At 45.2% G+C, this 15315-nt stretch overlaps 1 protein-coding gene across 8 annotated transcripts in view; it reads right to left on the bottom strand.

Moving 5' to 3' along the window:
* ERG (ETS transcription factor ERG) overlaps positions 1 to 15315 on the bottom strand; it is a 276081-nt gene that overhangs the window by 56511 nt on the left and 204255 nt on the right. For all 8 annotated transcript variants that reach the window (XM_061193910.1, XM_061193911.1, XM_061193909.1 and 5 more), the window contains one exon: positions 5485 to 5702. In XM_061193910.1, coding sequence (XP_061049893.1) covers positions 5485 to 5702 — 218 coding nt within the window. The remainder of the gene's footprint in view (positions 1 to 5484; positions 5703 to 15315) is intronic.

Genomic DNA, 15315 nt, shown 5'->3' with positions numbered 1-15315 from the left:
AAGGCCATCAGCAGTGGGCTCACTGGAGGCCAGGCAGTTCTGAAGCCCCAGCAGGACCCTCTGTGAACAGCTGTTCCAGCTGGGTTGCACTGACACGTCTCCATTGTGTGAACACTTGGGGGTTTCTTGTGTGTGAGGCTGGAGTGAAGAAAAGGGAAAGGCAGGGTGTCGGGGACCACCGAAGCTGAGAAATGATGTCTTGTGCCCACACAATGTGCAATTGGATTAGTGTCTGCAAGAATCATGTCCTCTGATACGGCAGCCGCCAACCCAAACCCACAATTACATCCCTGTTGGCTCACAAGGCATGGTTCCTTTCTCTCCTGTTTTCCTTTTATTATTTTTTATAGAGCTCTGTTATAATGGCAGTAGATCTCATTTCACCACTCGTATTTCATTTCAGGAGCTTGTGTGCGCATTGGGGCTAAGGTTTTGCAGAATTCCATCACTTGCTTGGGAAATTCAGTTCCTCCCTCCTCCAAGCCTTGGCCTTTTCCTCCAAGGGTAATGGGTCGGTAGGGACAGAGGACCATTCCCAGGGACCGTATCTTATGCGGAAGGAGCTACGTCATGTTCTGGCAACGCCCAGGCTGTACAGGGGGCTCTTCCCCACAGGGGGTGTTTGCAAAAGAGCAACAAGGGGCCACAAAGGTAACAGCCTGCACGTTCCAGCCAAAGTCCGATTTTTGACTTACGTAAACTGCCCCTGAACTTGACTTCAAGAGGCAAGTGTACTGTGTGGAAGTCCACCACACAGAAGCTCAGAGCAAGGCCAATTACAAGGAGCTACTGGGCTGGGGGCCAGGAGATGCACTCCTTTTCTTGCTGCAGTCCCTAACTCCCAGCACCCCCGGCCTGGGGCTTCCCGGTGGTGGGTGAGGCAGCCACCATCTCCGGAAAGATGCAGGGAGGCGGCACATTGAGGAGCTGCACCCTGGTCCCTGGTGCTTGACCACGCTCACCTCTGCAGTGTCTCTGCCGCGAGCCCCTCCAGGGAGGATCCCTGTCTCCATGACCTGGGCTTCTGCCCCCTGACACCTTGGGCAGAGCTGGTACAGCCAGGTGACCATTCAAGGTCTCTGGAATGCAAGCAGAGTCAGTGCAGGTCCATGTTCCCTTTTATGGAACTGGAGCTGACACGTGTAAAGATCACGCAGCGAGCTGGCAAAATCTGCGGATCTGATCCCGGGCAGCCCTCTATCTGTCTGCTGGCCTCTTCTAATCCTCTAGATGAAACGGGTCTTAGCTCCGCTGATGAATTTTGAGTTTTTCCTTCCTCCATGCCCCTTCAGGCAGCCCGTTATGTTCTGAAGAGCAGACTGTGCCTCACCACCCACCTGCAATATTCCAGAAGGTCACAGCCTGAAGGGCGGTCCTGGTGATCCATCAATCTGATGTGTGACACCCCCCAGCACTTCCCATCCAGCCAGACTGAGCCCCTTCAGGGACAGGGAACTAGCGACCCCAGGAAATGCTGATTTGGAAATCTGAAAGGAATGGCCCCACTAACCACTGACCAGCCGAGGGGCCAGAAGCACCAGGTGTGGTCAGTTTCCTGTGTCCGCCTGGCCAGGCCACTGCACACAGTGACTTAATCCAATGCCAATCGAGGTGTTGGTCTGAAGGTATTTCATAGATGCGGTTAACATCTACCATCCATTGATGTTAAATAAAGGTGATTATCTTTGATAACGTGAGTGGGCCTCATCTCATCAACTGAAGGTCTAAAGAACAAAACCTGAGCTTCCCCTAAGGAAGAAGGAATTCTGCCTCAAGACTGTTGCATCTGAAATAGAGACACAGATGTAGAGAACAAAAGTATGGACACCAAGGGGGGAAAGCGGTGGTGGTGGTGGTGGTGGGATGAATTGGGCGATTGGGATTGACATGTATACAATAATAACTAATAAGAACCTGCTGTACAAAAAAATAAAATAAATTTGAAAAAACAAAAAAAGACTGTTGCATCTACTCCTGCTTGAGTTTCCAGCCTGCTGGTACACCCTACAGATCTCAGACTTGACAGCTTCCACAACTGTGTGAGCCAGTTCCTTACAGTAAATCTCTTCATTGTGCATTCCCCTGGTTTTGTTTCTCTGGAGAACCCTGACGGGCACACCAGACCAGCCCCACTGAGCTGGATCCAGCAGACACGGAGCTCGGAAAAGACGGGCAGAAGCCTCTTCTGCAAAGAGGATCAATACATGTCTCCCTCCTGTTTCCCCAGAACATTCCACGGTGGGGGGAAGGGGGGCACTTAGTGACCAGTTGACATCTGCATCATAGCTCAGTTCCACAAGCTGTGCTCCTCCCCCCTTGCTCCACACAGGGCTTGCCATTTCCCATCAAGTTCCCAGGCAAATGCAGGCAGCTGTGCCCCCCTCCCGGGCAGCAGCTGTTGGGCCAGCACCACCGGACATCCAGGAGGAAGACGAGGGCCACGACAAGGCTGACTTCCCTCGGTGGCCGCCACCAAAACACATCCCAGGTTGCTCCCAAAGCTGGAACTGCCTGTAACGATCCTCTGAGGGGACCATTCTGAGCATCTCAGGATTCCACGAGGGCCTGAGAGTGGAAGCTACTGACGGTTCCATTGTCCCCTTGCAAGAAAACGGTCCAGTTTCTCCAAAAACGATTTCCTTTCCCAGGAAAGAGACTCTCGTCTGAGTCCGCAGCTTCGCACCTGCCTGACAGAGGAATGGCCAAGAAGCCTTCCAAGGTCAGCCGGCCGAGGAACGTGGGTGAAGCTTTCCAGGGCCCCGGCCCATGTCTTTCTTGGGGACTTGAAGCCCCTAGGCCAGGCTCAGGGTCACCTCAAGTCCCCCCGCCCATTCCGAATCCCTGTGGTGACCACCTCGGGCTGGGAAGGCGGCCCCAGGGCTTGGCCAGGAGGGCAGGTGGACATCAGCTCCTGAAGGGAAGCACAGGCCGGCATTGAAGGAACCGGTGTTCACACTTCTCTCTTATTTATTTATTTATTCATTCATTTATTTGTTTGTTTGCCTACTTATTTATTCATGCATTTATTTAAGTTCAGCGAGAAGGAGAGAAAGTTTTATTTCTGCAACGCTGTTCTCACCTGCTCGCTCAGTCTCCTTTCTAAGGCTTGCTAAATGCAGACTGGCACTCCTGGAGCTGGCCCTGGGCCAGACTCCGCAGACAAGGGCCAGGGCACGGCTCACTCTGCTATAGCTGCCAGCTGGAAACCATCTCCGTGCCCTTTGCCCGAAGTGCTTTTTCCCTCTCTCTCTAATTATTTCTCTTCCTCTCTTTCCCTCTCCATCTCTCTCTCTCTCATGATCTCTCCCTTGCACACACAATCTCCCTGTCTCCCTCTCTCTCTCTCACACACAGACACACGCACACACACATATGCACGTGCTGATGTATTTCCCATAGGTAGAAACTAGCCTTGGAAGAAGGACGCTTTAGAAATCCACCTTGCTCTCGGTGCTCCCACCGTGACTACCGCGGCATGCACGGGGTCACGTGACTCCATCAAAAAATAGAATCCATCAATGTTTACAGGGTTGGCTCCACAACTACCCTTTTATATAAACACCGCTGCCTTCTTCAGAACAGGATTAACCTGCATGCCTCCAAGTCTCAGAAATAAATACAGTGAATGGTCAGTGGAACCATTCTATCAGATGGATAGGACTTACCTGTAACATATTTACATGTAATGATGAACTGGCCGGGACTCTGGCATCCTGGACCCTCTGATTGCCTTTTCTACCATGGTCCTTTCAGAAGTCTAGGAAATTAGGCCCCTTGATGAGGTCTAAGATGGGTCTGCCTTGGCTTGAATTCCCTTTAAAGGACCCGTGTCGTAGCAAATAGGCAACATCAGAATTATGATTCCCACTTTCAAGAAGAAACTTGACGCACAGAAGTGAACTGACTTCTCAGGGCCCAGGGAAGTTCTGGCCCCTCCCATCCCCCTGTTTGGCATGTCCAGCCTCATGGTTGACGTTCCCTCTGAGGGCTGTGACTTGGCACCTTCACGGACACCACACTAGAAGTTGATGCAATGGTTTCCAGCACTTATAAAACATGACACTTATAAAAAACATATTTCGCATTAAAATATATACGTAGCAAAAAGGGCCTATTATAGCTGCGACAGAGTGGGAAAAATGCACTGGGTGTGGAGTCAAACACCCTTGATTTGAATCCAAATTCTGAGTTGCTTAAATGCTGATTTGGGTTAGCCAGAAAATGCCTGAGTCTCAGTTTCCTCATCCATCAAATGGGGATAGGCATTCCTCACAGGGCTGCCTGGAGGACTGACAGGCCATCAGATGTAAAAGGGCTTTATACATAGTAAAGCACTAAAAATTGTGAGCTGTTCTTTTGACTCTGGGCAGATCATGCAAATTTAAATGAAATTATTCTTTCTTTGTCCTGAGATGTGATACGATTCTTTCTGAATATATATGGAGTATTATATCATAATTGAAATCAGCCTTACTCTTCAAAACTACATCCGATGAAATGCTTTTGTGGGCTTCCCTGGTGGCGCAGTGGTTAAGAATCCGCCTGCCAATGCAGGGGACATGGGTTTGAGCCCTGGTCTGGGAAGATCCCACATGCCGCGGAGCAACTAAGCCCATGCGCCACAACTACTGAGCTTGCGCTCTAGAGCCCGCGAGCCACAACTACTGAGCCCATCTGCCACAACTACTGAAGCCCATGTGCCTAGAGCCTGTGCTCCACAGCAAGAGAAGCCACCGCAATGAGAAGCCCCCGCTCGCTGCAACTAGAGACAAGCCCGCACGCAGCAACGAAGACCCAACGCAGACAAAAATAAATAAAATAAACAGATAAATTTAGAAAAAGAAAAAGAAATGCTTTTGAGTGCCAGGGATAATACATTCGATAATTCGCTAATACATTCTAGGTGACCGCAGCATTATCGTGACAGACTCAGGAGAGTTAATACTTATGGGTGACACTGGTGCTTGGTTTTAAGTGTAAGTAAAGATGAGAAGGAAAAGCAAGCATTCAGAGAAGGTGACAGAGGAGGGAAGGTTGGGCGGCGGGGGGCTGGAGGACACAGGAAGTAGGTCCATTAGCAACGTCATATGGCTTGGACATATGCTACACTGCCTGGCCACTAGCTGACACTCTCCCTCCATGAAAACAGAAGACAGCTTTACTTTCCAGGCAATAAAAACCTCAGAGACGAACTCTGCCATATGTGGGCAAGGCCCCCTCCCACAAAGCCCTCACGTCTGGGAAATGGAATTGAACATGTCATCTTCAAAGCGAGTTCTCGGTAAATGTACTACTGGTTTTACGACCTCTATCCTCCACGCAAACCACTGGAGAACACATTTTCTCAGCATTGCCCGGTGTTACCGTTCAATGCCCTCAGTTTCTGAAACCATCTCGGGGGAAGTGTGATCAATTTCCACTTTGCCTTTTCAAGGGGTGGGGAAACCAGAGGTGTGGGAGAGCGAGAGCCGGCAGCCTCCTTACCTGGAGCCGTTCACCTGGTTGGGGTTGCATTCCATCTTGATGGTGACCCTGGCTGGGGGTTGAGACAGCCAGTCCTGCTGAGGGACACGGGGGCTCATCTTGGATGTCTGTCCATAGTCGCTGGAGGAGGACGCGGTCATGTCCGTCTTGGCCAGGTGCGGCGTGCCGTATGCGCACTCAAACAATGACTGGTCCTCGCTCACGACAGATAACGCTTCCTGAACACCCAAAGAAACACACATTCAGGACGTTCCAAGGGCAGGCATGCTTCAAAAAGCTGCTAACTGTACAGTCATTTCTAACTGGGACCCCCTTTTTAGGTAGTTTTTACGGTATCCATGTCCACCTTTCAGCAGGAAAAAGGAGCTGGCTTTCTTTCCCCTAGAGACGGTAAGAGTTGGAACTGGCCGACCTAGAAAAACTTTTGTGCAGGTCTCCGAACATCCCAGCCTTGACCACAGCTGTGCAGATAATACCCACTTTAATCTCAACTCAAGGAAGTTGAATTTCAAAGGTCTTAGAAGACATCCAGTTGCATGTGTCATTATTTGACAAATGCAATCTATAATTCAAGCAGACAGGGTACAGAATGGTCGTGAAGATTAAAAAGACATGTGACGGCTAACACCTAAGCATCTGGCAAAACTGTCACATTCCCAGGAGATTTTAAAGAAGAGCTACTTAGAAGAAGAGTGAGGGGGAAATGGAGCACCAAAGGACAAAGAGACAAAGATACAAATTTTTCCACTTCTAAGTTATTAGCTGAAATAGAGTTTCAAGTGGCGCTTCCATGATGGTGAACATCTGGATGATAAATGAACCAAAAAAAAAAAAAAGCTGTGAATTAGCCAGAGGCCTCCAAATACAAGGATGTTTAAAATATCTAGATCACTGACTAGCTCTTTTTTTTTTTTTCTTTACTTTCTATTCCTATCTTTGCTCATTTTGCATGATTTGGTGAGAAGAAATAGAAATGTGTCATTGTTGGAGCATTCTTCTGTGGTTTTAAGTCAAACAAGTGGTTAGCCTATGGCTAGGCTGACATTCTACAGCCAAATCAGCAAAGGCAAATTCGATTGGGAAATTTCAGCTACTTGAATGACATACTGTGCAGCAACTACACAGAATAACTACAAGACCATCTAATTTTGCTTTCTATAACCAAAACAGAAATCCATGTGGTAGTTCAAGTTTATTTCAGTCCTTGGGCACCCTCGGTACTGCTGTGCAGCTGGTGAGAAGCAAATGCTGTCTGGGTCACACATGTTTTTTAAATGGAAACTTTGGAGCCAGTGGGGACTGTGGAGACCTGCTTGTCCAAACTCCTCATCCCCCAAATGGGAAAATCTGAGACCCAGAAAGGTCGAGACCTCACCTTGAGGTGAGCTGCCCAAGGTCAAGCAGGGAATTAGTGAGGACACTGGTGAGTGTTTTATCTCCTGCTCTCTCCTATGCCCACAGCCTAGGATGCCCTTCTTATATTCCTTGGTTTCCGATAACTGTCTACATGAGCACTCCTTTCTTATTCTTTGAATTGATACTTAAATAAGTAAGGATGCTCCCCCACCCCCGTTAATAATAGAGCCTTACGAAGCAGCCTTTCTAAGACAGAAGCCCCCCCTCCTTACGCAGAAGTGTCCGAATCTTTAGGGAACACATGCAATTTCACAAAGCACCCCCCAATCCAGTGTGTCCTCTCCCGCTCCATCCCCCACCTACCCAGGGACCAACTTCTTCATCGGTCCCCGAGTACATGAACTTCACTGCCAGGCACACTGTGCTATGAACCAGTGAGCAGGGAGAATTAAAAGGAACAAACTCAATGCTCTCCCTCTCAGAGTGGAGGCCAGGTGTCTGTGCATGGATAACCACCCCACCCCCCCCCCGGCACCACCCGCCGCCACGGCATCTCTAAAATCTCTTAGAATCGCAGCCCTGTGACAGTTTTGGAAAGAGTGAGCTGGGGGTTTAAACAATGACTCAAAATGTACAAAAGGATGGGTTGTGCCAGCCAGAGAGCCAGAATCAGGCACAAGGAAGAAAACAAAAAGTAAGGCATCTTGAACTGCCAGCAAAAGCAAACACATCAACAAACAGACGGCAACAATCCGAGAAATGGGCACGGTAGATTCGGGGGAGCCTGAGTCACGTGGCTCTCTCTTCTGGTCACAAACGGAGTGAGGGGATGTAAGGAATCTAAACTGACAGACGTGGGTTTAAAAGTCAAATCGGCACCACGGACTTAGTGCAGTCCTGCTGATTAATAAAGGCAAAATTATAGCTTCTTCAATAAATTGTGCAAAACGGGGTCTCCTTTCCCATCGCAGTACTGGATGGAATGGTTTTACGCACTGAGAGCAAAAAACAAGGCTGAAGTCTGCCTCCACTCTCCCGCCGGGTCCTGCAGACTCCACCAAGCCTCGGAGGGGAATGCCATTCTATGTAATGTCAGCGTTGGCTCACCGGTGAAGAGAAACATGAATAAATGCGCGATGTGTATCAGAAATTGGCAGAAACAGGTTAGATATAAGGTGCAGGCTAACCTTTAAATCACAAATGAGAAAGAAAATGGCTTTCACAACAAAAAGAGTAACAATGTTAAAATATGAGTATCTCCCCAAGATAAAGTAGGATATTCTCACAAACACAACCAATGACCAAATAAATGTAGCGTAAGATTTAAAAACTGGACCAAAATACTAGAACTGAAACAAGGCTTCAGCGTGTGTTTGGAGGGGGAGGAACCCCTTCTCACATCTGGCAAAGCATTTTTTCACCACATGGTTTTCTAAAGAAAGAAATCAAAGTTAATTGAGATCGATTTAGGGAAGAAAAAAAAAATCTACAAAAGCTAGAGATAAGGGGGGGACACACATCTTTTCTCCGTATCTTAAAATTCTCCTCCAAGTTAGTACTGCATAAAAATGAGAAAGGCCATATACTTCAGAATATCAAAAGTTGCTTTTGTTCGCTAGAGGGGAAGCAGTCTAAAAACGAGGACGCTTCAGGATAAACGTTTCATTTCCAAAGGGGTGAAACACAGTCCATATTCTGGAAAGACAGCGCATGCCCCAAAGTGATGCTAATTAAACCAAGGCAGGCAAGCACCTAGGGTTAAGTACAAGTCAGGAAAAGGAAACAAACAAATAAATAAATATCTCTCACACACACACACATGCTAACTTAGCACATCCGAACAATGGAGGAGTAAAAAGAAGCTGAAGGGTGGTCTTCAGAGACTGCTTCAAACAAAGATGACCACGAAAATTAACTGCTGTTCTTTAGAAGCAAACAAATGCTATGTACCAACAGCATGCCTTTGTTCACCCACTTGACTTTGTATATTACATGTAGGTTTCATCATCCCTTTGGTTGCAGTATGAATGACAGAGGCTGATGCATAGGATTCTCCCGCCCCAGCAGCCCTGGGACTTCAAAGCAGGGAAAGGATCTAGCCTAGTAGGATTAAAACCAGAATGGATCGCTACACACAGGCTGGTAACCAGGAACACATGAGTCCCTCAACTGCAGCTCTGCAAGTGACTCTTCCTGGCCTCGACGGATGCTGTCCCTGCTTCCCTGCCGTCTGGCTTCCCTCCTTGTCTGTGGCCATCTCACCTACCTACCTGCCTACCTGCCAAAGCTGTCGGCAGATGCCTTAGTTAACATGTACGGCTTATTCCCTCACCACCTTCAGCCAGCCGCGGGGACTTGCGAACTATTTTGGCTGCTTTATGACAGAGAATTCAAAAAAAAGTCCAAACGTGGCAGAAATGTGGCATAATTAACTAATATGCCTGCCTCTGTGTTACTATAAAAAGACATGGGGTTTCCCTGGTGGCGCAGTGGTTGAGAGTCTGCCTGCCGATGCGGGGGACACGGGTTCGAGCCCTGGTCTGGGAAGATCCCACATGCCGCGGAGCAGCTGGGCCCGTGAGCCACAATTACTGAGCCTGCGCGTCTGGAGCCTGTGCTCCGCGGCAGGGGGGGCCGCGGTAATGAGAGGCCCGCGCACCGCGATGAAGAGTGGCCCCCACTTGCCGCAACTGGAGAGAGCCCTCGCACAGAAACGAAGACCCAACACAGCCATAAATAAATAAATAAAAATTAAAAAAAAAAAAGACATGAACTTTAGATTGGTGTGTGCTTGTGTGCGGGGTGTTTTTTTCTGTAGCTCCAGGAAAGCTGGGATATTCTGATGTGCCCAGTGGCAGGCTACCAATGCCATTTTTCATGAACTTATGAGAAATGCATAAATTCTAAGCGAACTGCCCCCAAACAAAAGGGACCGTCGTGTTAGTATACAACGTTTATTATTTCATTTGAATACTGAATGCACCAATAACATGTGAGGACCACTCCTTCGGATTTTGGTCATCACAGCTGACTGACAGTTCTAGAAAGTGAAGAGAACTCAACGAGATTATATTTCATACGTGAGACTAAAATACGATTCTATTTTTAAGTAACTAGATTTGGGTACAACAAAGGTTCCAAAATGCTTAGATTTTTAAAAAAATTAAAAGTCGAATGCACTTTTAAGCATACTGACATTTCCAGCAAATGATTTCAGAGAGCCTAAAGCAGATGAATTTTTTTCTGTAACAGATGAATAGTTTGAGAGGCTCCTATGTTTCCAGCAAAAGAATTATAAAATAAGGGTCTGGGCTCAATTTTGCTCTTAACTTTTGATCCCCATGGTTCATAAAAACACTGAAATGTCAATCCAGAGAACCCAACATACTTAAATTTTCATGAAAATCTGGGCGTGGTAAAATGTTGAAACTAAGAAAGTCTTAAAGAATGATCGGCTCTCTTTCACAGCTGGAGCCAGTGAAGCATACAGAGGGAAATGATCCTTACGTTGTTTTCAAAAATCCAGAGGACGGCCAGAACTAGGTGTCCAGAGAACAGGATTCCCAAATTGACCCTCAGTTTCCTCAAGTCTTAGGTGCCTCAAATAGTTACGAAAAACAAATGGAAAAACTAAGTGGAACAAGCATGTTAAGATTATGGTCATGCTTTAGGAAAAAAATTCTTATAGAAGTCTTTGGTATCACAATACACTTTAGGAAGCCAAGGTCATCTTAAATCAATAGTCTGCCTTTCCCCCCCACATGTAACCAATCAGAATCTGGACCATCACATAACTGCTTACACTGCGATGAATAAGACATCTTTTAGCCACATTCTCTTGACTCATAAGCAGCTGATCCATCACATAATAAACCAGGTTATCTGGGTAAGCGCTTCATAGGCAGTATCCCTTTAAATCTTATGACACTGATTTTAAGATACACCTTTTTTCACGTTTTACGAGCTCTGAAATCTGGATGCATCTCACCATCGATGGCATGTCATGGGTTATTGGCAGCATGTCTCTCCTTTGATGGCCGGTAAAATAATGGTTTGTTTTATCATCAATGACATCTTAATTTTATGAAATACAGTCCTGACAATAGTCTTCTAAGGTCAGGTGTCATTCCTGCCCACAGGTGAGAAAGCAGGATTGGGAAGAAGAGTAATGTCAACATGAGGACAAGGTAGCAGCAGCGTTCGTGTCGGGGAGTGGAATCACTCCCTGAGGCTGTACACTCGCCACTCTGGGTGTGACGCGGAGAAAGAACAGATTGGGCTGATGGAGGTCAGATGCACAGTGCTTCACCGCCTTGTCACAGCTGTGGAAAGAGCAGAGCTGACAGCGCAGATAAGAGATGGAACCACCTAGAAAGAGAGAGGCTGGTGGAGGGAAGAGGTGGGAGAAGGCTGAGGGGATAAATGCCCAGAATCCCAGGACTTCGATGGAATTAAAGGATCAGGAGAGTAAGTGGAAAGCCTGTTGGAAACTAGGAGGGAAATTTCTAAGTACAACACGCTCTCTTATGAGGCTAAAAGCTATGCAGCAATAGGTCCCAGATACATTTAATTAGTCTTTCTTACTTAATAGTTTAAATCAACAAACCTGTTCTTTTCATTGGTTAATCAGATAATTCAGACCCAAACTGATGGCCGTGTATTGGGGTGTGTTCATTGCAGGTGGTTGCCTGGCTTCTCAATCAATACTGCAAGGGAAGAATAGGGCAGGTAGGAACACCATTTATAAATATGTTAGAGCCAGTGCACGTGGTGGCCTTCAATGGATGTCTGCAGACCTAATGATACTGTAAAACTATTTATTAGGCTGTCTCAAGCCCAGTTGTTTATAGCTTCTCTTCAAGGCAGAGTGCATGCAGTAGATGCTTCTGGAAAGTCTACTCCTAATCACATTTAGAGGAGAAAAAAGCAACACAAATAGAATAGACAACGTCTCTAGGAAAGACCTCCACTCCATGTGCCCAACAAAAGGCCAATCCTTCCGGAATTTTATTCTCAACGTGTATATTTTTGCATTCGAATATTGCCAACATCTCATGGGACGAGAAACTTCCTCTGACCGGTATCTTTTAATTACAACACAAAAAAAAGCCAAACATTGTGAGTTAAAAGATGCCTTGTCAGGCTGAGTGGGAATCATTTTGCCCCGTCTTGATATTATTTTCTTTCCTTAATTCTTCAGTGGAGGAAACATTAAAATCATATATTAAATGCAGCATCTAGCTTTGTGCTCACGTTTTTCTCATTTAACACATTGCTATTTTAGTCCTTCAAAAATATAAAAATCTTGGATTAACCTCAAAGGAAAAATGTATGTAGTCAAATGAAGTCCATCTAAAGAGAGTGTTTCCCCAATGTGGTATCGCTTCAGTATCAAACACGTTTACAACTGCAGTACCAGCCCAGCGCTAAGAGAATGAAACCCAGGACTGGTGCAGAGATACAGACATACAAATATATTCATATACATGCATACACATACATATTCATACACACATATATGCATGTTCACACACACATACACATATATATACATATTCATACACACATACGTGAATTTCCATATACACGCCTATACATACATACACACATAAATATATTCATATATATTCACACATACATGCATATTCATATGTACATGCACATACATATGTACATACACATACATAAACATAGACACATATATTCATACACACATGCATATTCATATACATACACAGACACATATAGTCATACACATATTCATACACACACATTCAAATATACATATACACACATACATATTTGTACACACATGCATATTCATATACATACATACACACATATTTATATACACATACATATTCATACACACATACATGCATATTCATATACATACATATGCATATACATGCATATTTACATACACACACATACCTATTCATATACAGACATTTACATACATAATACACATATATATATCCATCTATCTCTCCATCCTTACTATCTTTGCTCATCGAGCACTTTAGAGGACCTGTACACAGTCCTTATTGGTCAGCAGACCCCCTAGGGAAGATGTTGCCTAAATGATGTAGAAAACCAGGATTCTTCCCTTTTTGCCTTGACTTGTTTCTTTCTCAAACTCGAAGGTGCTTTTCCTCCCCTCAGCAAATCCCTTCAAGAAAAGACTGATCTGGAAACCAGTCTCCTTATGACCTTCAGACGAATTTCCCTGCTCTGAACTCACCGGATTTCTCCTTGGCTCTGAGCAGCGTAGCCAGTCCTGGGAATTCTCTTGCTCACATACTTCTCCCCCAACTGCTGCCTTTATGAAGATATGAGCATTTCCAGGGCAGGATCCTGTGTGTGTGTGTGTGTGTGTGTGTGTGTGTGTGTGTGTGTGTGTGTGTCCCTAGCATCCAAATAGCTTCTTAACATCACATTTTGTTGATGCTCCTATTAACCATAGAACTAAGTCATGAAATTATATGAAAGCCCCATCATAATGCTATGGGTCCAAAAACTTTTTTCACATCAGAACAAAGGAAAATATACTTGTGAGATGAAGTGTGCAGCCAGTGACCAGGAGTTTGGAAGCTAATCGCCCTGGCACTATATCCTCAGTCATATGATCCTGGAGCACATTATTGCAGGGTTTTACCTGAAATCTACGTAGGCTTGAACTAGGGACTCTGCGTAGGCAACATATGAAATAAATAAGACTTACTAGAAAATGAACATTAGCAAAGCAAGGAGAGAAGCATTCAATGGCTAAGCGCAAATCCTAGAACTCTTGCGGAGATTGGAGCATTGTAGAAAAATGTCAAGGAAAGAACAGTTAGGTTCCACATAAGGATAACTAGATTTAAATGAACCTCAAAAAATTAGAAACCCAACAAACATAATTTTAAAACAGCCCTTCTATTTACTTTCTCAGTTCTATGCAGATACTCTTTGAAACATTTGAAAGGAGGGTGAGATAGGAATATTTAGCCTGGCAATCAGAGGGTACAAGGGTTCAGGCATGCAAGATGAGTTAAGTCCCTGGGTTCTACGGCACAGCATCCTGCTATAGTTACCAATTCTGTATCATATACTCACAAACTTGCTAAGAGAGTAGATCTTATGTTAAGTGTTCTTATCACAAAAAATATATAAAATAAAGAGGGAAGGAGGAAGCTTTCGTAGGTGATGGATATGTTTATGGCATTGATTGTGGTGATGGTTTCATATGTAGATACTTATCTCCAAACTCATTAAGTTATAAACATTAAATACTGTACAGCTTTTTAGTATGTCAATCAAGCCTCAGTAAAGTCGTTTTTGAAAAAACAAAAGAAACAATGTGTAAGTGATGTTAATAGCTTCTTCGTTTTCCTGCAAAGAAACACATTTTCCCCCCATAGGCTTCTTTCCTTCTTTAGAGATGAATAAAAAAGTGTAAAAACATGTGTGGAAACATCCTGTTTGTGTGTTTTAAGTCGGAATGGGTGCAAAGAATGCAGTCACTACCCCCTTCAGATGCTTCTACTCACTCTTGGTTTTGTGGGGGGCGGATTCTACTCCTGACTTTCCGTACTTGTTCGTGTTTTTCTAATCACTGTCATCACGTGACACTCAGAGAATATTCATCCAAAGCCTTCATCTTATTTGTATCTCATTTGAAATAATTCATTTGAGATGAAAAGATGATCTGCTTTTCACTTTGATCACCCAATTTAGGATAAACAATGGAGATGCACCAAAATGTCGGAGACAGCACGGTAGAGCATGGTGGCACTGGATTGGGGCTCCAAAGACCTGAGGTGGAAGCTGTCCTTGGTCACTGGGTCACCCTGGGACTTCCACAACCCCACTCTGCTCCAAATTTAGTCCCACATGAGCTGCTGAGGGCTTGTTACAGATGCAGAGTCTGCGTGTCTGCAGCCCTGCTGAATCAGAATCCACTTCATAACATCATCCCCAGGTGAACCTGGCACACTCGCATATTCAAGTTTAAGTCCTGCTGCCTTATCCTTGCTTGAGTCTCAATTTCTTCAACTATGAAGGTGATGTTGATAACAGCTGCCCCAATCCCAACCAGGGCTCCCAATGGGCCAAATGAGCTAGTGTTATGTAAAAGGTTTTATAAGCCTTAATGTTGCATTTCAACTATTATCCCATCCTAGAAAGTTGATGTGACTGACCCAAGTTCTCCACGTGGTTCAAGACAATGGTTTGGACTATCCGTTTCAAGTCCTATTCTTCTAACAAGCCACATGCCAGGAAAAGTACATCGTCTCTTGTATGCCATTAGTCACTCATTCTTTCTTAAGTACTAAATTTAAAAGTCAGATATCTTTATCTAACATGGGGAGAAAGATGAGCTGGCATCTTTGCTTTTATTGTCGAGAGCATTTAGTCCAATGTGATTTAGCCTTTATGGTGCCCGGTCCAGTTTGTACATGGGTTTTTGGTTGTAATTCTACATTAGTTTGT

Source organism: Eubalaena glacialis, chromosome 6 (genome assembly GCF_028564815.1).
Source record: "Eubalaena glacialis isolate mEubGla1 chromosome 6, mEubGla1.1.hap2.+ XY, whole genome shotgun sequence".
NCBI classification, from domain to species: domain Eukaryota; kingdom Metazoa; phylum Chordata; class Mammalia; order Artiodactyla; family Balaenidae; genus Eubalaena; species Eubalaena glacialis.
This window is presented reverse-complemented; position numbering and strand designations above follow the sequence as displayed.